The following is a 26009-nucleotide window of genomic DNA, read 5'->3' on the forward strand; positions in this document are numbered from 1 at the left end:
CTGAAAAATGTACTCCCCACTTACTCAAGCGTAGACATACATTGAAGACAGTAAACCAAAAGGTTACTTGATTTGTCTCTCGTCATTTAGAATTTAGAATGATTGACAGTTTGTCAGGTATTCTTCATCTTGGGACTGCTTTCAGCAATCATCCCACACGGGGTACACGAGACGGTAAGTTTCTGTTCTCATGTGTACTACCGAAGACTGGGAGTTAAACAGTTGAAAGCCAATGGTAAGAAGGAAAATGCCAATGGCACATACGCCATAAAATCACACGTCAAACAAAGGTTACTACAGTCACAGCAACAGAAAAATGATAATAAGAAGAGATGAGCTCTTTCAGCTTTTTATACAAGTCCGTGTTTCAGCCGCCTTTAAGGCGAAAGGACATCTCTCTCACACGTCTTGTCTTAGCTGTAAATGTGGTTAGTTTATGAATAAAATTGTCTATTGAAAGTCTTAACACACAAAGACTTCAGTATTACATATCACACACACATGTGATCTACTCCCCAAAGCTACCACAACAACGACTGCGCTCAAATAGAGAGAAAAAAAATTACTTAAAAAAACTGTATTCTAGAATTTATGACATGCATGTATGTATACAGACACTGAATGACTTTTCTTTTCTTTTCACGTACAAAGTGCACAAAGGTTCAACAAGGCACAGCTCTCATCACTCACCCAATGCGGGGTACACCAGTCCCTAAGTTCCTGTCCCCATGTCAACTGATAACTGATATCAGTAAAGGGTCATTTCGCAATGCAGTGATGCGGATAAGGGAATCATGAGAGTTTAGTCTACACAACTCAGATATTAAAACAAATTTGTTTTCAAAACTTCACTTTTTAAATCTTTATCAGTATGACATTCCCAAAAATGTCTTACACGGTTTATAGCTGGATGATTCTTATCGGCACTGACAAGTAGTCTTGCGTCTGACTGAGTAGGTGACTGTAGCCAACAAGAGCCCCGCTATCTTACTGCGGTTCTGGTCTTCTACTGTGGTTACATCTCAAATCTTCCGCACGTGCAGCTTCTTGAGACGAGAATCACACTCCGGTGAGCCGCTGACGTGGTAACCCGGATGTAGACGGGCGATAGCTGAGAAGACTGGTCGTACACGAGACGAAAACTGTTTACGAGTCACAGAGAAACTGTAGGAGGATGGAACTGAAGGTACCCAAGATTCCAGTGTGTGTGGGGATCGCCTGTTGCGGGGTGGCCTTGGTGTTCCAGGCCATCGCTGTTGGGGGTACCGGCTGGGTTGTCAACAAGAAAACTAATGAAGAAACCGGTTTGTTCCGCTATTGTTCTGGACACTTTTGTTTCAATATCGAGAGCAGCATTATGGCAGGTAAAGTACACAGAATTACATATTACCTGGATTAAGCCAAGGACAATCACGCATACAGATCGAAACTCATTCTCCCAGTCAGTCAGTCAGTCAGTCAGTCAGTCAGTCAGTCAGTCAGTCAGTCAGTCAGTCAGTCAGTCAGTCAGTCAGTCAGTCAGTCAGTCAGTCAGTCAGTCAGTCAGTCAAAAGCTGTATAGAACTAGAAAAGTATATTGAGATTTAAAACAAGAATAACATAATAAAGGCGTACGCACGTTAGAATACGAGAGAAATAGTTATAGGAACCGTTTCGAACAATCTTCAAGAGCTCTCCATTGTCCCTTCTGCCAAGGTATGACAGGATGAACTTCATGTGTGTGTTATGTATATGTCCTGTTTATAGAAATCTGAGAGATAAATGATAAGTAGAGAATTTGCACTTTAATATTCTTCATGTTGGAAAAACGTAGTTTGACAATAAATTACTTTTTTAAACAGTGACTAGACTTTCATACATATATTTTCATGTGTATTACCTCACATATTTGTTATATTGCAACAGGTATGAATTGTTTAAGCATGGAATGTGTTAATGTGTTTATGGAAAATACATGTTAAAAAAAGACCAATCCCATTTTTAAAGCAGAAATCGTGTGTTAAACATGAAACACGTGATGGGAAGACAACCCATTTAAATCTGTTTCAATTGTCTCCCCTTAGACTGGTTCCGAGCGACCCAGGCGTTCTCCATCCTGGGACTCTTCGCCATCACCGGAAGTCTGGCAGTTGGAATTCTCCATGCTGTTCTGGAAAATACACGTGTCCTGTCTCTTCTTGCCATTGGCTCGTGCGCTGCTTCCTGTGAGTTAAATGCGCTGAGTTAACCACAGCCCTCATCTTCTTTATATTTCACTATATCTATATGAAAAAAAAAATAAAAGAAAAAGTGTCAACCTCAACGTGTGCAGAGATACTAGTCTTCCCAATCTTTTCAGCTATAGCCTCTTTACCTTGACTACATAAACGTTTATCCTTGGAATGAAGTAACTAACTTTTGGAAATATCCTGTCAGATTCTTTATAATTATAAGTATTCGGTGGTCTAAAATTAACATTCTTGTATCACCAGACGTTTTGTATTGGGTTAAGATCTCTTTTCTGGCAACACCTTGCAAAAAGACAGATTTCTGTGTTCCAAAGCACGATGACAGGACAGGTTTCTGAAAGTCTTACCAAATAGCATGTTATGGCCGTGCCTCAAGCTACAGACATTAAACTAGGATTTGTTTAATTAAGATTCTGTCAACTTTTTCAGCTTTGTCATGCTTAAACAATCAGTGACATACAGCTGTAGACAACCCGTCACGACATCTAGGCTGTAGGTCGATCCCATAACAATGCGGTTCAAGCAAAGAAACATGGCTTACAAATAATTTTAACCGCTTTCTATTTTAGTCGGAGCCCTGTTAATTGAAGTTGCTGTGTTTGGAAGTGAGATGGGTGAAACAATAATAGCGACTGCTGGTGCCAGGTTCGGCTACGAGTTCATCTTGTCCATCGTCGCCTGCGTTCTCAGTGTCGGGGCTGCGGTCTGTTTTGCATTAGGACTTCGACAGTGACAAACCCATCATCATAGAGTGGATGCTAGCACTGTAAAATAAATACATTTCTCTCAATTAGTTCAGATGTGATAGTATACCAACAATAAATAAACCTTTCGCTTTTACAAATGTTGTCTTGTTTATTTCTAATGATTTCTGATGTCCTTGCACGTGGATAAACAATCGTGTTTAATGCCACGTGGATGTGTGATCGTGTGGTTTATCAGAGCTTTGTGTTCTGTTATCATTTGTCCGACAAGAACAGTTTGATATCACAAAGTTTTTATCACAATATTACGATAGAGTCAAGCTGTCGGCTTTTTCATTCATGAACCACTCCTTCGGCACTGCTTAGAAACAATCTCCACGGACACGTACTGAACCAATGAAACAAACCTCAAGGAAACAGATGACCTCTAATGTGTTGTCTTTTAAATTTCAAAAAGTCGAATGTGGTAACCTGAACTGACAGCAGTTCATTACAGTCATCGTGATTTCTCGTGATTTCTCGTGATTTCTTGCTCTAAGCCTCATTTTCATTTCGTTTTGTAACCTTACAGATCCACTTTAGTAGCTGCTAGTTCCACATACTAATCATCGTGAATGGAAGTTTTTTGCGCATCAGTTTGCGTCAAACTTTTTGTTAGTTTGGTTATTCTAGAATATAACTGCTGCTCGTGACAAAGAAGGACAATCAGAAAAAATAAGTTTCAGAGTACCCCCGCAATGAAATGGCTTTCAAAGTACCCAATATCCAAGTCTGTGTAGCCATCGCCTATTGTGGGGTAGCTCTGGTATTTCAGCTCGTGGCTGTAGCTGGAACCGGGTGGCTGGTGATTCCAGGTGGCTGTGATGGTAATAACACGAGATCGGTTGGTTTATTTCCTAGGTACCAGAATGACCTACGTTTCCGAGTCGAGTACAGTAAATACTCAGGTAAGACCTGTACATTCTTTACTCATATTTAAGAAAATGTGAAAATATGTCGTCTACCTACCAATCTACATAGCAACAAGACATCATTCAATGAAACTTACCTCTCCCCGTTGTCTCTCCTTATTGTCTTACTCATGCGCATCAGAACATTTTTATTTTCATGCTGAGGGAAGTCGTTTTCCCTGTTTTGCATTGCCAGCTTAAATGGAATGGAAGCACTGAACGTACCCACCAGGATTAATAAATTTGTCAGTTCTTATTTTATCTCTATGAAGCATGGCCGTCAGTGGTTGTGGTATCAGAAATGTTTAAAACATCTTTCCTTACAGCCTTGCTTAATCCTAACATAATTAAAATTTGATAGCGAGATGTGTGGTCAGTCTTCGCTTTCATTTTATGAGTGAAATTGGTTATTCAAAGTCATAACACACAATGACTTCAGTATTACATATCACACAAACAACATGGAGTCTACGCTCCAAAGCTACCACGATAACGACTGCCTTCGAATAGAGAGAAGCAAACTATGAAAACTATATTGCAGCATTTATTACAAACATACGCATGTACACACCCTCTTTTTTTCTGAATGACAGTCCGGTGGAGCATCGATTAACACTTGTCAATGTCTCTGGTTCCGATTTCGTCTTAGGCACGCTGTTTTTCTATTTCTTTCTGCGTATGCACGCGTGCAAGAGAGAGAGAGAGAGAAAGAGTGGGAGGAGATAACCACACACACACATTTCTTTCTCTCCTTCTCTCTTTTACAACACGTAGATAGCGCACAGGTCTCAGCACTCACCCCACCCGGGGTTCACGAGTCCGTAAGCTCCTGTCCCCATGTCAACTGATATCAGTGAAGGGTCATTTCGCAATACACTGGTGAGATAAGGTGAATCATGAGAGTTTTGTCCACACAACTCAGACATTTAAACACATTTGTTTGCAAAGTTTTACTTTTTAAATCTTTATCAGAATTACATTTCAAAAAATGCCTTACACGGTTTATAGCTGGGTGCTTCTTATCGGCACTGACGAGTAGTCTTGTGTCTGACTGAGTAGGTGACTGTAGCAAGCAAGAGCCCGGCTATCTTACTGCATTTCTGTCTTCTATTGTGGCTACAGACGAGAATCACACTCCGGTGAGCCGCTGACGTGGTAACCCGTATGTAGACGGGCTATAGGTGAGAAGACTGGTCACACACGAGACGAAAACTGTTTACAAGTCACAGACAAACTGTAGGAAGATGGAACTGAAGGTACCCAAGATTCCAGTGTGTGTGGCGATCGCCTGTTGCGGGGTGGCCTTGGTGTTTCAGCTGGTCGCTGTGGGGGGTAGCGGATGGCGTGTCGACAAGGAAGCTGAGATAGAATCCGGTTTGTTCCGTGGTTGTGCTTATGGCTTCTGTAGCAATATCCCGAGCAGCGAGATGCCAGGTAAGACACACAGAAACACACATGTACATATTACCTCGATTAAGCCAAAGACAATCACAAATACAGATCAAAACTCATTCGCCCAGTCAGTCAGATGCTATTTCCTGTGGGTTTAGGCTGTGTATGAATGCTTCACCAAGTTGGGAACAAGAGACTGTTTTAAACGAAATTTAGAGATAGTCTAATAGATATTTATTGTCAGGAATGGTATGCTGGTCTTCAAGAGAGCTCAGTCTGAGTTTATGTTTCAAAAGCAGTATAGAGCTAGAAAAGTATATTGAGATTTAAAATGTATCTGTTCACTGAAAAAAGGTAACTATGTAAGTAAGAATATTCGGAAATTACAGAAGCCAAATGGGGAAAGTTTTAGAAAAGCTAAAGAAAGTGCGAGCGTTCTTTTCAAACCTGTATTTAGAGCGAGCTGTTTAAGACTTTAGTTTTCACTAACATCCAAGAATACAGAATTCACTCTGGAGGGTGATAGACAATCTGTAGAAGAATCAATGAACACGTTAAATTTGATTGAGAAAATAATTGGTTTAGTTCTGCATCCCTATGCTCCTCGAGGAGTAATAAGGAATAAACAATCAAAAACACCGAAAAATCAAGTCCAATATGGCTAGGAAGCAAAGCAAATTCATCAACTAAGTACTTACTCCCCTTACAGATGCAATGGAACCCAGAAAAATGTAAACTTTTTGGTATTTGCTTTACTAATTAGCTAAAAGCATGTATAAAATTAAATTATGATAGTAAGTTTGCCGAAATTATAACGCTGTACAAGACTTACTGAATACTGAAGCTAAAAATTACTTTATTTAAGATGGGTCTAGAGAAGAACGATGATTGTGACTACTGTAGATGTGTAAAAGAAAACATGCAACACACATTTTTTTGGAAATGTAAATATATCCAAGATTTCTGGCAAAACTTTAAAAATTATGTTTCAGGAAAGACGTTATTAGATTTAATTTTACTGCTTGCTAAATCATATTATATTCCTGCAGTAAAAAACCCCACGCAATCCATTCAAATCAATTTCATTTATCTCCCCTTAGACTGGTTCAGGGCGACTCAGGCGTTCTCCATCCTGGGACTCTTCGCCATCGCCGGAAGTCTGGCAGTTGGAATTCTCCATGCTGTTCTGGAAAATACACGTGTCCTGTCTATTCTCGCCATTGGTTCGTGCGCTGCTTCCGGTGAGTTGAATGCGCTGAGTTAGCCACAGCGTTAATTTTCTTTATATCTCACTATATATAGATACACACACATATATATTTTTTCACTTCTGTTACAGTCCAGATTCACTGGTAACATCCCTTTTAGGTTTAGTCAGCTTAAAAAAAAAACAACAACAAACAGTAAACAAACACAAACAGTGATATCGGTGATGTAAACCAGCTACAAGTGTTATATTTTTTAAAGCTTCTTGCACTTCTGCTTTCTTTCCGCCAATATCCCCCAAAACTGCAGAAATAGTAAAGCAGTATTTTATAAATTGAAACGTAGTCAGCTAAAAAATATTTTACTTATAGAGGAATGGAAAAATAAAACAAAAAGAGTTAACCTCAACCTGTTCAGAGATATTAGTCTTACCAATTATTTTGAATGTGATTGTAAATTACGACATTCGTTTGAAAAGGAGGGTTGCAAGGAAGATAAATTATAGAGAAAACAGCTTTAGCACGCCAAATGTTTCTTCTGTTTTCTGGAAAACTTGCAAAAAGACAGATTTCTGTGTTCCAAAGCACGGTGACAGGACAGGTTTTTGAAAGTCATACCAAATAGCATGTTATGAGCTTCCCTCAAGCTACAGACATTAAACAGACATTAAATTAGGATTTAAAACTTGTTTAAGATTCTGTCAACTTTTCCAGCTTTATCATGCTTAAAATCAGTGACATACAGTTGTAGACAACTCCTCACATCAAGGCTAAAGGTCGATCCAACTGAAGTATTAAGTTCATGCAATAAAAATGTGGTGCAAGCAAAGAAACATGTTTACAAATAATTTTAACCGCTTTCTGTTTCAGCCGGAGCCCTGTTAATTGAAGTTGCCGTGTATGGAGGTGAGATGGGTGACTTTATAAGAGCAGCTGAGGGTGACAGCTTCGGCTACGGGTTCATCTTGTCCATCATCGCCTGCATTCTCAGTGTCGGGGCTGCAGTCTGTTTTGCATTAGGACTTCAACAGTGACAAACCCATCATCATAGAGTGGATGTTAACGCCGTAAAATAAATAAATTTCTCTCAATTAGTTTAGATGTGATAGTATACTAACAATAATAAACCTTTCGCTTTTACAAATGTTGTCTTGTTTATTTCTAATGATTTCCGATGTCCTTGCACATGGATAAACAATCGTGTTTAATGCCACGTCACGTGGATGTGTGATCGTTTGGTTTATCAGAGCTTTGTGTTCTGTTATCATTTGTTCGACAGTTTGATATCACAAAGCGTTTATGACAATATTACCATAGAGTCAAGCTGTCAGGTTTAAAAATTTAGCATGCATGAACCACTCCTTCTGCACTGCTTAGAATCAATCTCCACGGCCACGTACTGAACCAATGAAGCAAAACTCGCTCTAAGCCTCAATTTCATTTTCGCTTTGTAACCTCACAGATCCACTTTAGTAGCTGCTTCTTCCACATACTAATCACCGTGAATGGAGTTTTTTGCGCGTCAGTTTGCGTCAAACTTTTTGTTAGCTTGGTCAGTCTAGAATATAACTTATAACTAAATACGTTTCAGACCTAAATACGTTGTGCAACTGGCCCCATAAATATTGAGACCTTTCTGCATTAAGTGAGCAACAGTTACCCAGTTCTATATGAGAGACCCTATCCCTGTCCCTTCAACTGAAAAATGTACTCCCACCTAGTCAAGTGCAGACAGACATTGAAGACAGTAAACTAAAAGGTTGCTTGGTTTGTCTCTCGTCATTTATAATGGTGGGCAGTTTGTCAGGTGTTCTCCATCTTGGGACAGCTCTCAACACTCACCCCACCCGGGGTACACGAGTCGGTAAGTTCCTGTTCCCATGTCTACTGCTAATTGATATCCTGATGGGTCATTTCACAATGCAGCTGTGTGGAAAAGATAAATCATGAAAGTTTCCTCCACACAACTCAACATCGAAACAAATTTAAGTGCAAAGTTTCATTTTTGAAATCTTTATCAGAATTACATTCCCAAAATTCCTTACATGGTTTATAGCTGAGTGCTTCTAATCGGCGCTGACGAGTAGTCTTGCGTATGAGTAGTTGTCACCTGCACTCTACAGTTTCATTCAGATGAGGAAGATAACTTTTAAAAAACCCAACAATTTAAATTTTAATAAATAAATATAATTTGAAGAAAAAGAAAACACAAAGCAAATCTAAATTTCTTAACCCACAGTTCGAACACAGTTTCCTCCACTGTCTCAAAATATCCAATGTTCTGTCTGACGATGCAGTTCTCCACAAAGTCTCCAGTTGAAAATAACACAAAGTATTCAGTTGTAAACAAGATAGTCTCACAGGTACAGACGCCCTTCCTGAAGCTAGAGGTAATCCAGCGATAGTCGACAAACCCCAGGCGGATAACGATGAACAAAAGAAGAACAAACAAAAGAGAAAACCTGGAGGAAAAAATTACAGTCTTTAGACAAATAGCAAGTTGAAAACTTAACTCTCCTCCCTCTCAAACCAATACCTACTCTTAACTATCTACATTCATAAAATATACTTAAATATATATATTTCACTTATCCAACACTCAAATTTCACCATCCTTGAAATTTCACCGATTTAACAAAAATCAACACAAATACACACTCACCTCAACAGGCTAAATGTTACACTAATTCACTCGATACAAATCTTGTCAGGATTTACACACAATAACAGCCCAGTCGGGACTAAAACTCCAAGTTGTTACAAGAAACTCAGGATGCACACCGAGGAGACTCCACTCCCCTCCCATCAAGGAAAAACTCAGCCGCAGCAATAATATTCAAAACACCACAACACTCTTTCCTTTCTTCTCTACAAAACCAGTCTGTCAACACTAGATGATTAAAAGGCCGGCCGGCCATCACAGGCACGGCACGCCGACAAACAGACTGCTCACACCGACAAACGCACAAATCATCTTTCACACCTTTCTCTCCAGCTACGTTCACTGTCCCCTTCTCGGCTAAAACAGGTTTGTGACAGAAGTATTTTTAGTAAACAAAAGCCCCGCCATCTTACTGCGTTCCTAGTCATCTCCTGTTTTTACATCGCAAATCTTCCGCGCGTGCAGAACGTGATTCACGCTCCGGTGAGCCGCAACCGTGGTAACCCGGATGTCGATGGGCGGAGTCATAAACAGTTTGCGCAAGGACACTGGGAAACCTGACTTCTGTGTTCAGACAGATCCCATTCTGTAGAAGAAATTGTTTACAACTCACAGACAAACTGTAGGAAGATGGAACTGAAGGTACCCAAGATTCCAGTGTGTGTGGCGATCGCCTGTTGCGGGGTGGCCTTGGTGTTCCAGCTGGTGGCTGTGGGGGGTAGCGGCTGGGCTGTCAACAAGCAAGCTGAGATAGAAATCGGTTTGTTCCGCACTTGTTTTCGAGGCGAGTGTAACGATATCCAGAGCAGCAAGCAGCCAGGTAAGACACACAGAATCACTCATGGACATATTACCTGGATTAAGCCAAGAATAATCATGCACACCGATCGAAACTCATTCGCCCCTTGGTCAGTCAGTCACACACACAACAGAGTAACGTTAGTAGAAAGTGTCCATTTTCTTTGCCCTCCTGCCTTTTCTTTGCATCATATACTTCTTCTACTATTTATATTTAGTCTAAGGAAGATATTCTCACACTTGAAAGACAAAGACTATCTAACCCAAATAAAAACTGTAATTAAAGAAGTTACAGAAGAGTACTCATCATTCCCATATGACAAAGTGATAGATTTAATTAAACATTTATTGATAAAAGAGGAAATTTCCTATCATGTCAAGATGTTAAAATGAGATAAGATGTAAACATTAATTTTGACTCTTTGAATGGTTGCTTAAATACCATAAAGAAATACATTCATCCAAACAGAGAATAAATGAACCATCATCGCTTTCCTATGACACAAATAAAAGTGTAATAATGGTATCATTAATAAGACAATATACGTGTACCTAACTGTTGTCCAAAATGGTATAGAAGACTAAATAAACATGATGACTGGCACATTAGTTTCGGAAAAGTAGCAAATGTTAAAGATATTAAATTGAAATGGCTTAAGAGTCCTGCTAAGAACACTGGTGACATAAATAGCTTTATTTAATATGGGTCTAGAGGAGAACGATGATTGTGACTACAGTACATGTAGATGTGAAAAAGAAAACATTCAGCAGATTGTTTTGGGGAAATGTAAATATGCCCAAAATTTCTGCCAAAACTTTCAAAATTATGTTTTCGAACAACTTTCTGATTATGAGAAGGAAGATTTTGAAACAGTGACTAGATGTTTATAACATATTTTGATGTGCATTATCTCATCTGCTTGTTATATTGCAACGGGTAGGAATTGTGTAAACATGTAATGTGTTTACGTGTTTATGGAAAATACATGTTAAAAAGCACGATATCATTTGTAAAGCAGAAATCGTGTGTTAAACACGAAAGACGTGATGGGAAGACAATCCATTCAAATCAATTTCATTTATCTCCCCTTAGACTGGTTCAGGGCGACTCAGGCGTTCTCCATCCTGGGACTTCTCGCCATCGCCGGAAGTCTGGCAGTTGGAATTCTCCATGCTGTTCTGGAAAACACACGTGTCCTGTGTCTTCTCGCCATTGCTTCGTGCGCTGCTTCCGGTGAGTTGAACTTAACATTAAATGCTCTTACTTTATATTTCACTTGTTTCACTACTTTTACAGTCCAGACTCACCAGTAGCAGCCCTATTAGGCTTAGCCAGCTAAAAAACAGTAAACAAACACAGACAATGATAGCAATGATGCAAAGTAGCTACAATGCTATTCTTTTTAACGCTTGTTTGTACTACTTCTTTCTTTCCCCACAAAAATCCCCACAAAAATTAAAGCAGTATTTCTTAAATTTAAAACTCAGTCAACTAAAAAGTAGTTTACTGAAAGAGGCATGGAAAAATAAAATAAAAAGTTATTAATCTTCTCAGCTACAGCCTCTTTATCTTGACTACAACAAAGCTTATCATTGGAATGAAGTAACTAACTTTTAAAAATGTCTTTCCAATTTGTATAATTATAAGTATTCGGTGGTCTAAAATGAACAAGAAAGTATTATCTGAATTATTAAATCATCACACAAACACATCTTACGTTTATATAATCACATTAATTCACTTTCCAGTTACAGTTCTAGACAACTCGTCTTAGCAACAGGGCTTTGGTCCTTCCTACTGAAGTATATAGTACATGCAATAAAAATGCGGTGCAAGCAAAGAAACATGGGCCACAAATAATTTTAACCGTTTTCTGTTTCAGTCGTAGCCCTGTTAATTGAAGTTGCCGTGTTTGGAGGTGAGATGGGTGACGAAATAAGAGCAACTAAGGATGTCAGCTTCGGCTACGGGTTCATCTTGTCCATCATCGCCTGCATTCTCAGTGTCGGGGCTGCAGCCTGTTTTGCATTAGGACTTGGACAGTCACACACCTTTCAGCATAGTCCAAGTGGATAATAAAGCTAAAAAAATTAATACATTTTTCTGATTTAGTTCAGATGTGATAGTATACCAACAATTAATAAACCTTTCGCTTTTACAAGTGTTGTCTTGTTTATTTCTAATGATTTCCGATGTCTTTGCACATGGATAAACAATCGTGTTTAATGTCACTTCACGTGGATGTGTGATCGTTTGTCTTATCAGAGTTTCGTGTTCTGTTATCATTTATTCGACAAGAACAGTTTGATATCACAAAGCCTTTCTTAAAGTATTACAGTAGAATCAAGCCGCCATCTTTTAAAATGTTATCATGCATAATCAACTACTTCGGCACTGCTTAGAATCAATCTCCACGGACACTGAACCAATGAAGCAAAACTGAAAGAAACAGATGACCTCTAATGTATTGCCATTTTCATTTCAAACAGCCTGGTAACCTAAACTGACAACAGTTCATTACAGCCATCGTGATTTCTCGTGATTTCTCGCTGTATAAGGCTCATTTTCTTTTTTGTTTTGTAACCTCACAGTCATTAAAGAGACTGAGACACATGCACACAAACACCCCCAGAGAATGACATTCTTTTATCATACAACAATTAATAAAAAAAAATTAATTGCTTTGATAAATGTCTAAACTCAACCAAGGCTAGCCTGTATCTCCCTTTCGCCGCGATTTGATTTGATTTTTATTTATTTAAAAGTCGTCTTTACTGTTCCGGCCCATATCTCAAAGCAAGGTTTTGCTAGGAAAACGTCCATCTCCTCTTTATAGAAGTTTTATTTTGTCCCACTCTGAAGTCAAGTACCCTTTCCTCAACCTGCTCAGGTGGAGGAATTACGCTGCTGCATCCGGGTGTCGACCTGACAGCTGTGCGCACCTTAGGATTCGAACACTGCAGCTATAGTTACTAGGCTATCTTTTCCCCTTTGAAGGTGAAAGTTGCTAAAATCTGCTTTAGCCTTATCAAACACAAGTTTCAGCTGAATATAACACTGTGAGTAATGTGCATCGTACAGGAGAGGATACAAGACTGACAAACCAAGACTTTTACCGGGTACGACCCAGACCCTATCAGCCTCGGCAGCTTGTCTAAGATGCACGTGACCAGAGCTCCTATCTCTATTGCATTCGCGCATGCGCAGAAAAGTAGGCGCCGCTCAGTCCTAGCCATCTCAAAGTCGTGAGCTGGACGAAAACATTGAGAAACTTTACACAACAAGAAAAAAGAAGTTTCAGAGTACCCAGGCAATGAAATGGCTTTCAAAGTACCCAAGATCCCAGTCTGTGTAGCCATCGCCTATTGTGGGGTAGCTCTGGTATTTCAGCTCGTGACTGTAGCTGGAGCCGGGTGGCTGGTGATCCCAGGTGGCTGTGATGGTAATAAAACGAGATCGGTTGGTTTATTTCCTAGGTACCAGAACGACCTACGTTTTCTAGTCGAGTACAGTGAATACTCAGGTAAGACCTGTACATTATATGCTCACATTTAAGGAAATGTGAAGATATGTCGTCTACCTACCAATCTACATAGCAACAAGACATCATTCAATGAAACTTACCCCTCCCTTTCTTCTCTCCTTATTGTGTTACCCTCATCTTGTCTCACTATGCCTCTCTCTCTCTTTCACGGCAGATTGTGGCACTACACTACATCACACACACGTTATTGACTATAAAGGTATAAACAAGCAATATGAAAAAGTAAATCCTAAAATAGCACATACTGAACAAGTAGTTTATCAGTGTAAAGTGACATTATAATGTAGGCAAGGCTCCTGTTGCTATTATATAAAAATAAAATTTTTCTTTCCTTCTTTCCTACAATACATAGTTCCTCTCTTAAAAATGTTTTTTTCAGTTGAAATCTCAAAGATGTAAGATTTTCTGTGCTACACCTTGGCTGGCTAGTTTAGTGTTCTTTAACTGAAATAGCGCTTCTCGTTAGACATCAGAACATTTTTATTTCCATGCTGATGGAAGTCTTTTTCTCCTGTTTTGGATTGTCAGCTTAAATGGAATGGAAACACTGTACATACTCAGTGGGAGTAATAAATTTGTCACTTGTTATTTTATCTGTATGAAGCATGGCCGTCAGTGGTTGTGGTATCATAATTGTTAAAAAAAATCTTTCCTTACAGACTTGCTTAATCCTGACATAATAAAATTTGATAGCGAGATGTGGGGCCAGCTGCACAGCACACGTTTAAACTTTAAAAGTTCTTAAGAGGAAACTACTTTTGTTTTGAAAATTCATAGAAGCGCTAAACTATCGTCTCAGATCTTTAAAAATCAGTTTTTTGTATTTTAAATTTGATAAAAGCATAGAAGTGTTATGTTAAACCCAGGTCTAAAAAGGTTTTGAAATCGATGACACTGGTATTAGAATCTTTTTCAGAAAGGAACCTGAAGTGTTGACAAGCTTAGGACCTTATGATTAAATAAAACGGCGACAAATTATTTAAGCGGTGTGAAACTGAAGTCTCCAAAATTATTGAACATCTCGCAGTTTCTACTGACAAAAACACAGCTCATCATCAACTGTTTAACGAGTTTAACACTGAGTTGTGCACATCCTTTAAAAACTTTCTATAAAACTGTTTTAACTAAATCCGTTTCAGACCTAGATGCGTTGTGCAGCTGGCCCCATAAATATTGAGACCTTTCGACATTAAGTGAGAAACAGTTACCCAGTTCAAAATTCGTACTCCCCACTTAGTCAAGTGTAGACAGACATTGAAGACAGTATACCAAAAGGCTGCTTGATTTGTCTCTCGTCATTTAGAATGGTGGACAGTTTGTCAGGTGTTCTCCCTCTTGGGACTGCTGGCCATCGTCGAAAGTCTGTGTATTGGAATTCTTCATTGCTTCCTAGAAAACACATCCGTGTTGTCTCCTCACGCCTTGGCTGCGTGCGCTGCAGCGGGTAGGATCATTGGATGCCTGTGTGTGTGTGTTCGTGCGTGCGACTGTCATGCACCATTAATTCAAACAGGATGTTGACTTTGCAAAGCTTGAATCTTCTAACTTTCTAAAAAAAAACCCAACATAGATTCATTACGTCCTTTTCTAAGTTGTTTACTTCATTGCTAGATGATAAAGAGAGCCTTCAGTTATTTTATTTATTTATTTTTTGTTCACCCTTTTGACTGTTCTGAAAACAACCTTTCTATTTATCTACTATCAAAATAGTGATAATAAGTACTAATTAACACAGTAACGCAGTGTTGAAGAGGGCTTTAGATAGTAAACATAGTATTTAATATTTAATTTTAATATTAGTAAACATAATATTAATTACGATGATTCAACAGCGCGTATAAACAGGTGGGTATTCACACAGGGAAATAGTTTCTTACACAGAGCTTTACCAATCATTAAAATATAACTTTTGCATCCCATATTTATGAATATGTTATAAAGAATTGCTTATTTATAAGTGAGTATAATATCAATAGACTCTTCTCTTCCTGTCGGAGGGCAGCCCTGAAACAACTTCAGTTTGAAAACAAATTCTTTGCGAAAAACGATCACTCATTTTAAAACAATTTTGAATGTCAAAATGGAAAGTTTTAAGACGATTGTTCTTTGTTTCAGAAACGTTCTTGATTATAGAGCTTGTCGTGTTTGATTCTATGATGAGGGACATAAATCAAAATGTGTTCACCACTGGTTCCGGATTTATTTGCTCTGTTATCGCAAGTGTTCTCATCTTCGACGCCGCTGTGCAGTTTATAGTAGGCCTGCGACAGTGACAACTTTGTTTCTACATCATCAGAGCTACCATGAGATGTGTGAAGATGACTGGCTCCACTGTCTTTGACGGTTACTTTTTTTTTTCGCTTTCGTTATCAAATTCAAAGTTACAAACTACAAACACAACTCTGCACAGGTGTGAAGCTGGTTTCTGATGTTTACATCTTACATTAGCACAAATGTCTGAAAATGTCTCTGGCCTCATAAAGTAAGATTTTACCCATCAGATTTACACACGATCTTCTGACAGTGGATACCCATCAGACTTACCCAAGCTGTTAATACTACATCAGAGACAGTCAAATGCCACCCAGTGGGGTCATCATGCAACAAACATTTATTTTTGCTGTCTAGGTTTTTCCCATATAACCATAAATAAAAATTTGCAGTCTCGTCTTCAAATTATTTACGTTTTACTATTTAACAATTCACTGTTTACAACCTTACGAAAAATGTTCTTTTTATTTGGAAACGTTATCAGTATAAAATGTTAAATAAAATTAAATGAAGTAGAAACTCAAAGAGAATGGTTTTATTTCCTTTGTTATAAATGACAGTCTATAGAAGGCTAAAGGTTATTGTGTAAAAAAGTCACATTGGTATCATAGGCCCAACATTCCGAGAAAAGCATCCTTGGGGGAAGGTCTAACGAGATACAGAAAACTTTGGCCCAGTTTTCATAGTGGTGTCTGTTGTAAAGGAGATAAAAAGTTAATAAAAACCCATAATAAAAATGTGCATTGTTGCTGTATATTGCATCCATCACTATCGTTCGTCTTCAGAATCTAAAGCTTTTATTAATATTTGGCAGCATTCTTGTAAAATCCATGTAAGGTAGAGAAAGTAAAAAATACAGACACTAAGACCCCTCATCTCCTCTATTTACAATTGTGCTGTAAATCTGTCAGCTGCCATACTTTCATTCACACATCCATTCTAAGCAAAATTCCTCATTATAGGTCTGTGACAATCATATTAATAAAGTTGACCCCAATATTCTTTTTATGATTATCGCATCTAATACAATGGTGTCCCCGCCAGGGCTAGTGATCTAAGGGATACAACTCTCTTTAGAACAGTAATAGTAGGAGTTACCCAACTTCGCCGAAGAGTAATGACCATGTTGACTTCAGTCACCATTCGTAACAGCAAACATTTCTGACATTAGTCCTTGGAAGATATTTGGAGTCTGTAATCCGGACGCCAACACTTTGTAAAAATCACAAGATCATTATTTTTTTTATTTCAAAATCAAGTTCAATCACACGAGAGATTCTCACATAGCATGATGTGCAGTGTGCTAGGCATGCATGTTTCCTGTCTTCTATCTCATAGCAACATGTCCTGGATGGTTAAGAATAATTTTTTGTGATTATTTTAATTTTTTTCAGCTTTTTTATTTTTTTGTACATTTGGAAATTATTTCTTAATGATGTAGCCGGCATGAATGTTGTGCACCTGGAAATGAAAAAAAAAAACAACACCCCAACGAAATTCTATCTTTACTTGATAACACAAGTATAGTCTTAACCGAGAAAGAAGGTTGGTGTAAACCTGCTAAACAATTAGCCTCTGTTTCAAATAGATGGCAGTAAAGCTTAAGCTTGTGAAAGATACCGCACTTACGTTATCACAGTCACAAACTGTTATCTAAACTGTGTTGGGATATATCACAGACCGAAGCCTCAGACCCGTCACACAAGTTTGATTTCTTGGTATGGTTGACAAGCGAAACTCTTCCTTTCCTCTGCCAATAACTGTCAACCTAACTGAAAAAAACTGAATGCAATGAACTGAGCGAGTGTCGTGGTCGACATTTTGGTGTTGTGAAAAAGGACTTTTGAAGCAGAGGTGAAAAGGAATAATGACAGTATTTCTTGCAGTGAAGAGGCACACTGCATGTACAGTCTACTGACAAAACGATACAGACGTGACAAGAGGAGACCAGAAGATGGCATCGGGGTGTTTTCTGCACCCAAGGTGCCCCAAGGATCCCGTCCTTTGCGCCATCGTCTGTGCCTGGTGTCCACTGCCTTCCAGGTGGCGGCGGTGGCGGACTCCAGCTGGGCTCTGAGTGACGAGGACCTCATTGGATTATTTAATGAATGCAAATCAGATCCTTGCGATACAGGTAGGTAAAAGCTGGAATTCAAAAGATACCCATTTCTGTTAACTTGCAAAATTTGCGGTCCTTCTGGACATGGCAGGGTGCTGTCGAGGGTTTACTCAATGGCACAGCTGTAGCCTGTATCAATAGTACAAATTAATATTTATTGATTAAAGTTCTTTTTCATTTCTCGTCGCTTATGAAGTCTTAGAACTATTCCGCAGACTAGATCAGCCTTCAAGACATTCGACATTTTCCAGTAACTGATGTTTGCTATGTGTAGCAGCAGTTAGCACAGACCTCTCTTTACAAAACCATTTTATCTCGTGTACACAGTCCGAGATGGTCACATCCATCTGACCTGCATCACCCAGCAGCTCGACTCATCGTTATCAGGCGCTGATAACATGACACATCGTTCTTGTCTTTCCTTTGTGTGTAGTCGCCTGGGACTGTTGATCACTTGTTTACGGCTACGCTCGTCTCCTTGTTATAGTTGTCAAACCTGTTACCTTCATCTTTGAGACATTCAAATCTGACATTGGTGTCTACTTTTGTTAGTCTACCTCTGTTACATCTTAATCTGTGATGTTTACTCTTTTACTTCTACATGTATGACATCTTTGTTTACTACAGTTGTGCCTGTTACCTGTGCATCTGTAACATCTATGTGCCTTACATCTAAGCCTGTTACCGCTACATCTGTGATAGCATTTGTCCCGTCTATCCCTGCTTCCGCTTAATCTGTGATATATATATATACTACGTATACTACACAGACCGAGCTGCTGGTACTGTCTTGTGAAAATTTCCTTGCTCTCTAACACTGTACAGTTGTGTCATTGCATTTGAAACATCAATACATAAGTAATAACCAAAAAAAAACAGTTCCCTTTCTGTCAAGTGATGTGGTTTTTATTATGATTTGATAAAAACAAACAGCAAAAAAAAAAAAAACAAAAAACAAAAGTTTATTAGAATTATTTTGTATACACGATCCAAGCGCATCCGTGGCCATGGAAAAGTGTGTTTGTTTTCTGCCTGAGATTGTACTTCTTTTGTTGATTAAAATATGTAATTTTATGAAAAACATTCATGACAAGATGGCACAAGATATTCTGATGCAAGTCTAAAATGTTGTGGAACAAAATAAATACTTTTGCTGAAAAGAGCTAAACAAACAGAAGCCATTTGTCTAGCTTAATTAAAATGAATAATTACAGAGCTACATAATTTAAAACTTGTTTTGATTCTTGAGTTCTGGAGTACATGAGTGTTATTCTTCATGGCAGTAAAGTTTGCTTGAAATCCTCTTAATTTAAAAGTCACCTTTGTGCACCTACATACTTATCTTCTTTTGATGCATCTACAACTGTGATCCTTACATCTGTGAACTCAGAATCCTGGCATTTATCTCTTCGTCTGTGTCTCTTGTTCACTCTCACCTGTAGACTGGTGGAGAGCCTCGAGGGCGTTCTCCATCCTGGGGCTGCTGACGGTGATTCTCAGCCTCTTCCTGGGATTGGTGCACGTTGTCCTCCCAGACAGACCCATCATCCTGCTGCTTGCTTCCGTGTCTTGTGGCGTGTCAGGTGAGAAAACAAAACAAACAAAAGTGTGGAGAGAGAGAGAGACTTATTCACTGTAGTCAATATATATATACGTCTTTATCTGTTTATTGCTAGTATATTAACACTACCTGCAACTGCCATTATAGATTAATTAAGTTGTATTCATATCTTACTTTACGCCATGCAGGACGAATTTGTATGTGGGACTCAACCGGACATATTTTGAGCATCTCATGACGTCATCAGTCGCCATCTTGGTAGCCTCTCTCTTTGTCCTTTTTGCGTCGGCCAAGTCACTGGTGCTCAAAATTATTAAAATTTAAGGCAATGAGTTCAGGACAGCAAAATCATTATACAATTCTTCTTTCAAAGTAAAACGCGCTTTGTTTGTGGATAAATACATCGACATTCACTCTGTTTCAGTGCTGTTTCTTGTCATAGAAGGGGGGATATCACTACAGTCCAGGACGGACCGTGACTCCACCTCCGTGACCTTTGGTGTCGACATCGTCTTGTCTGTCTTCGCGTGCGGGTTCAGCTTTTTCTCTGCGCTGTTATATCTGATGGGGCGAACTCATTAAAGTTGGCAAAATTGTTGAGACAACAGTGAGCTTGAGTGGAGAAAGACATACACAAAGAAATGTATCGCTTGAAAGTACATTTCTTTTTATTCGCAGTATTGTAGAGCCACCCTCCTCCTCACAAACTAACTTGATGCACGTTCAGTTTTATCCAAACAAAATATAAATATGAAAGGTCATTGCTATCTCGCAGTGAAGTAACACAAATTCACAAATTCTCTGCTTTTTCTGTCATTTAAAAACTGTCAGAAATGCTAGCAAAACGCGACCATACATCCATACACGCTGACATAAACACACACAGACACTGGATGCTGTGAATATTCACGTCATGTGATCTCCTATACATAGAACACAATACTGATTGATTGATATACGTGTTGTAGCGTAAACAATTATTTATAATTAAAAGTAGAAAATGTACGAACTTTTTTCTTCTTTGATTGAAATGGTCTGTGTACAAGATTGAGAGAGCAAAATGAGACTGAAGTTTCTTGAACAATTTTTAATTTAAAATTTAATGTAAAATTATGATAGCTATAAAGTAGATTTTCTTGAATTTATGTCTAAGTTTCATCAAAAGTTAAACTGGAAGATTCCTCTAAGTGATGCAAGAGATACACGCTTTTTTTAAGTCGCGTAACGGAAATGTTTACTACACTTTCCTTTTTATTTTGCTGATTTAAGTACTATATATTACTCTGACAGACAGTTTTGAGATTAAATGGCAGCTACCAGATAAATGAAATAATTAAATTTAGTGAAATGAGCTTTGTTTTGCTGCTGTGTGATCAAATTAAATACAATATGACAATTGTGAGACTTGAAGAAGAATAAAAGGTAGCTAATATTGCTGTACAAACAATGTGAAAGCAGTCCAATTGTATGGTTCTGAAGCCTGGAGAGTGACAAACACCATCAACAACAAGCTCCAGACCTTTACCAGCCGATGACTACTCCATATCCTGGGAATATTCATGGGCACAACTGAAGATCCGCTTGCTAGATGTTGCTGAGGAGTAACAAGGAAGCAACTAATATTATCATATCGCAGGTGTATGAACAAGCTTCAGGCGCTTATAAGATCACAATGATGATATAAGATGATGAAAAATAAAGATGAATGAGGAGCAGCTGTGGTAGAAAGGACATAACAAAGGGACGTAGATGTGTAACAGACTATAATTATACACCACTGACACACCACACTGTCTGACATGCGCACTCGTTTACAACACTACAAACACATCATTTTGTTGTGGTGGCTTCCCCGCCCAGCGGGACACCTATATATATATTAAGAAACATCTACTGCACGTCGAAAGGTGGCGACCACATTTACCAGAGTAAACCACAGTCCACAGCTCACATAGCGAACAAGTTTGAAGACAAACACAGTTAAAATCGGTATATCCCACAGACACCAGTCATAGCAAAATGACGAACGAATACAAACACACGCAAACGTCTTCTGATAAATATGTCAAACGGATCTCATACCTGTGGTGTCAGGTGGACCTTCAAGTCTTCCGGTCAAAGATAAAACTAGGCCACCGACATGCAGTAAGCACTATAATTATATACATTCCCCACACACAGAGGTAGACACAAAGCACACAACCTGTACAGTCTAGTATAAAAACACGTCAAATGAGAAAAAAATTTAATATAATAATAAACACTTCAGTTCCCATGTAGCCAGTGAGTGGACGGGACACTACTCTCACTTTCTGAATTTTGCAATTTATACATCTAGTGGACTAGCTCTTAAACAACGAGTGATGTCTGCAAAGTTATCAAGTATGTAGCCTAATGAACACAAATAATTACAGGAACAGCTTTAAATAAAGCAAACGTATGATTATTGGTGCTAAATGTAATTTTTTTTGTAAGATACACGCGACATTTGAACCGAACGCAGAACGCATACAATGTCGGATTTTAAAGGTAGGCTAAGTCATCAAACTTTGGTCCAGTTGTTGAACTGGGGACTGCTCAGGAAAACATCTTTCAAAATTCAGTGAATAACACACTTTTTTGTCGAAATGCAAGTCAGTGCACCGACACGCACAGAAACAGGTCAGACCCGTGACGTCACGGTTGTTTACCTCGACGCTCAACCTCGCCAGTGGACAGGCTCAACACGTGACACCTCCTTAGTACGATTCAGCCAATCAGCGAAAGCAGGATGAAAAAAAAAAAAAAAAAAATCGGGATATCCTGATTGTTTTTCATGAATACATGTGTTTCTAAGGTCTGGAAAAGAAACTTGATAAATCCAGCAAAATAAAAAGATTTTGTCGAAAAGCTGGGGAAAGATGATTTGCAGGGTGCCCAGAAGTCCAGTCTGTGTGGCCATCGCCCTGTGTGTCCAGGCTGCAGCCTTCCAGCTAGTGACTGTAGCGGGCATCGGGTGGATAACTTATTCTGCTTACAATGTTGGACTGTTTCGAGAGTGCAAGTCTAACACTTGTGTTGGCGTGTCGGATACTAAAGGTAACTGTTATGTGAATCTCTGTACTTAAATTATGTCCATACGTGTACACACACACACACTATAAACATAAGCAATCAGGCAGCTGCGCACTCACACGAAATCGTACAAGTAGACATTCATTTGCTAGTCAACTAGACTACACTATTTGTACTTAATGCTTGGCTTTTTGTAAAAGTTAACAAATCGTTCAATAATTATCAATGATACGGAAAATGCGAGAGAACTGACAATACTCAATCCGATTTCAGTGTTTACTATTTAGAAAGTGAAATGTAATAATATTCAGTGAAAGCTAGATTTGGGAGGTTTTCGTACCCTTTTTTTTTGCTTACTCAAAATACTTTCAATTTTATGTCAATACAAATTTTATGTCGATTTATATAACTGTAAAATTTCCCTACAAATCATTAAACAATTACTGGCAGTGGTGACATTATTCAGCATTTACATGCAGGTGGGTGGGGCAATTATGAAACATTTAGTTGCAGCGGTGATATTGGTGTAAACTAACGAAACCTTGTCTCAACTAAAACTATTTCATCACCCGTGGAGGTGACATCAACAAATAATAAATAAATAATAAATACTATATTTCTCGAACTTAGATTGGTGGAAGGTGACCCAGGCGTTCTCCATCCTCGGACTGTTTGCAATCACCGGAACTTTGGCTTTCGGAATTCTGCAATGTTTTGTGGAAGACTCCCGCGTGCTGTCTCGTTGTGGAATAGCTTCGTGCTTTACCTCAGGTGAGATTCAAACTCCTGTGTGGAGTGTTTGTTTGTGCATGTGACTTTGTGTGTGAGTGAGAGAGAAATACTGTGTCTGTGTGTGAGAGTGAGTGAGAGAGACTGTGAGTGTGTTGTGTGGTCTAAAGGGGTAGATGGGGATAGTGTCTCGCATCCAACTCTGTTAGCTTTGAACTGTATGTAGGGAAAGGGTGGTATGCAGTACGGCCGCCCACACACAGCCGATGGCGCGAATACGTAAGGGAGAAAAACCGGGAACCTTTAAGAATCGTCCCTCTCTTTCGATTACTTCCCTTCAAACGCTGAAAAAGTTAAATTTCCGGTTAAGTTAACCATACCCCCATACCTTTAACTAGGAGTTCTATTTCTGAATACCTTTGTGCCTGCAGCTTTGTCTTTTGAAATCTGTATTTATTTATACATAGACGTGTCACCATCAGACAATTACAGTTTGAATTTTTCAAACTGATCCAGAAAAGTTTTATAAGACCGCAGTCAGAAACAAGTGTTTCTGAATGACAAAAAGTTCTTAACTTCAAATCTTTTCCTTTTAATTATAGGAAAGTCTTTTTTTGTAGCTTAAGTTCTAGGAACTAGAACAACAATTTGTAAATATTTTAATCCATATTTTATAAGTTTGTTCACTGACATATTTTAGTGACCTCTGTACTGTTAATTCTTTATGTGCAGGAATAAGATCTTTTAGTAACATAAAAATGTTCTGGAATAAGGTAAAAACTTATAAAAACTAACCGAAGCCTGACTTTTCCCTTAAATTTTACATTTTGCTGGTTTCTGTTTCAGTGACCTTCCTAGTAATAGAATTTTCCGTGTTTGTTGGCAAGACAAGTGCTATGTCTGCATATTTCTCCTGGGGCTACGGGTTTGTTCTCTCCATCATCGCCTGCATCCTCTGCTTTTTTACCGGTGTGATGTTCGTAGCAGACCTACACCACTCTTCGCCGACGGTGCATGGTTGGCAGAGAGAATGAAATATTGGGAGCTGGCTTGGCACTGTTGCTTGCTTGTAAATTCACATACATTCATATTCGGAGTAATGTTTGTCCATTCTATGAAACATTGGAACAGTGTAAAATACAGTTGGGGATATACTCGGGTGTGTAAATTAAGTAACATAGAAATGAACAGGAAGTAAACATTGTTGACGTAGTTCACGTCCTCTACACATTACGTGATGCACGTGTGTCTGAGCCAGAAAGTTTACAGTCACACCGACATCTTATAAACCAGGTAAGTAGTTACCGCAAAATGTACGATACTAAATTCAACCATAGTTAAAGCTTTGGTCATGTGTGTACAAGTGGAGCAAAAGGAAGAGAAAGTTCAGTTGTCTATGTAAAGATTTTATAACAAACACAGACTCTATACAATACATCAAAACTATTTTGTTTTTGTATGGTGTAAGTTCATTTTCGAAAAATAATTTCGCATCGTTTATGTTCATAGTGGGAAAATAATTCTACTCACGGGTCATCTTGCCCCTGCTTCTCCTCACAGCATCTCCTGACTGTGTCAACTTTCATCAACTTCCCAGACTTGATTACTGGACAAAACTGCTCACGTCCTTTTCTGACTCTAACCCAACACTCATGTACCATTTTCATTTCAATTTTTGTTTATTTAACTATTGGGGTAAGGCTATGTGCGTAGGCTGGAGGCTATATAATAAACAGTTCTCTCACACACATTCTGTGTTCTGTACCAGACGTTATGAAGTTCCTGAGAAAAAAGTTCCCTATGAGCGATTTTATTTTACAAATACTTTTGTTTGTTGTGCTAACAAGGGAATGGTAATTAAAATATCTATACACTTTCAAAATCGTCTACACATGAGCTTTCAGATAATCATTTGATACAAGTTTAAAAAACTTAAACAACAAGTTTAAACAAGCGATGGGCTACAATTATGAGTGGCTTAGCCAACACGGTAAAGAAAGCTCGAAGGACTTCGTCGTGACCACAAGCCTGACCCTAACTCAAATCCTAACGATAATCTCTACATAACGTATGCACAAACTAGAGTGATAAAAACAATATAAAAAAACAAAGAAATACAAATCAAATGAAAAATAGAGAAAAGGAAGAAAAAATACACAAAAATGAAAACTAAACGTCTCTCAAAAAACCCCATTGCCTTACCCCCCCAAAAAAAACCAAAACAAAACAAAACAAAACAAAAACAAACAAACAAACAAACAAAAAAACCAAAACCAAAACAAACAAACAAACAAACAAACAAACAAACAAAAAAACCAAAACCAAAACAAACAAACAAACAAACAAAAAAACCCCCGAAAAAACCCCAACCAAACAAACAAGCCAAACAAAACCAAACACTGCTCTTACGATTGAACGAAATCATCTTCATCTAGCACAGCAAACGTGTTGAAACCGTTACCTCCTTCAGGTACCTGGGAACTGTTTTTGATTGCCAGCTTCAATGGACTCTAAACATTGAACACATGGCCAGCAAAGAATGTACCTTCTGCGGAAGTTAAATAGTTTTTCAGTCAGCCAAGCAATTTTAGGCCGTTTCTACCAGTCGTTTATTGAGAGTCTTTTATCTTTTTCATTTGTATGCTGGTTTCGCAATCTTTCTGTCCATGATAGGAATAGTTTGAATAGCATTGTCAACATCTGTTCCAAGATCATTGGTATCAAACAGAGAGACTTGACTTCCTTCTGTGACCAACAACTAGTTAGGAAAGCTAAAAAAAATACCTGAACA

General features: G+C 38.5%; 5 protein-coding genes across 8 annotated transcripts; all 5 read left to right on the plus strand.

Moving 5' to 3' along the window:
- The first annotated feature begins 690 nt into the window (after positions 1–690).
- On the plus strand, positions 691–7623 carry LOC112562226. 4 transcript variants are annotated; one of them, XM_025235327.1, is made up of 3 exons: positions 691–1364; positions 2064–2204; positions 2874–3072. In XM_025235327.1, exons 1-3 carry the CDS (start codon positions 1175–1177, stop codon positions 2945–2947), a joined length of 405 nt encoding a protein of 134 aa, XP_025091112.1. In that variant the 5' UTR covers positions 691–1174; the 3' UTR covers positions 2948–3072. The 4 variants fall into 4 exon arrangements, with proteins under 4 accessions (XP_025091112.1, XP_025091110.1, XP_025091111.1 ...); XM_025235325.1 differs by having other exon boundaries at positions 692–1364; positions 2798–3072; XM_025235326.1 differs by lacking the exons at positions 2064–2204; positions 2874–3072 and adding exons at positions 6375–6515; positions 7350–7623 and having other exon boundaries at positions 698–1364.
- Positions 7624–9635: 2012 nt separating this feature from the next.
- Positions 9636–12101, plus strand: LOC112562295 (epithelial membrane protein 1-like). The gene is made up of 3 exons (XM_025235452.1): positions 9636–9961; positions 11033–11173; positions 11823–12101. The coding sequence occupies exons 1-3, from the start codon at positions 9772–9774 to the stop codon at positions 12014–12016; spliced, it is 525 nt and encodes a 174-aa protein (XP_025091237.1). The 5' UTR covers positions 9636–9771; the 3' UTR covers positions 12017–12101.
- An 880-nt stretch (positions 12102–12981) lies between these two features.
- LOC112563158 lies at positions 12982–15758 on the plus strand. The gene is made up of 3 exons (XM_025236920.1): positions 12982–13463; positions 14788–14928; positions 15600–15758. The coding sequence occupies exons 1-3, from the start codon at positions 13259–13261 to the stop codon at positions 15755–15757; spliced, it is 504 nt and encodes a 167-aa protein (XP_025092705.1). The 5' UTR covers positions 12982–13258; the 3' UTR covers position 15758.
- Positions 15759–17336: 1578 nt separating this feature from the next.
- On the plus strand, positions 17337–20466 carry LOC112562255. Its single transcript, XM_025235366.1, has 3 exons — positions 17337–17889; positions 19317–19457; positions 19860–20466. Exons 1-3 carry the CDS (start codon positions 17658–17660, stop codon positions 20015–20017), a joined length of 531 nt encoding a protein of 176 aa, XP_025091151.1. The 5' UTR covers positions 17337–17657; the 3' UTR covers positions 20018–20466.
- Positions 20467–21604: 1138 nt separating this feature from the next.
- Positions 21605–24968, plus strand: LOC112562338. The gene is made up of 3 exons (XM_025235555.1): positions 21605–22513; positions 23120–23260; positions 24065–24968. Exons 1-3 carry the CDS (start codon positions 22336–22338, stop codon positions 24250–24252), a joined length of 507 nt encoding a protein of 168 aa, XP_025091340.1. The 5' UTR covers positions 21605–22335; the 3' UTR covers positions 24253–24968.
- The last annotated feature ends 1041 nt before the right edge of the window (positions 24969–26009 follow it).

Source organism: Pomacea canaliculata, linkage group LG4, assembly GCF_003073045.1.
Source record: "Pomacea canaliculata isolate SZHN2017 linkage group LG4, ASM307304v1, whole genome shotgun sequence".
Taxonomy (NCBI): Eukaryota; Metazoa; Mollusca; class Gastropoda; order Architaenioglossa; family Ampullariidae; genus Pomacea; species Pomacea canaliculata.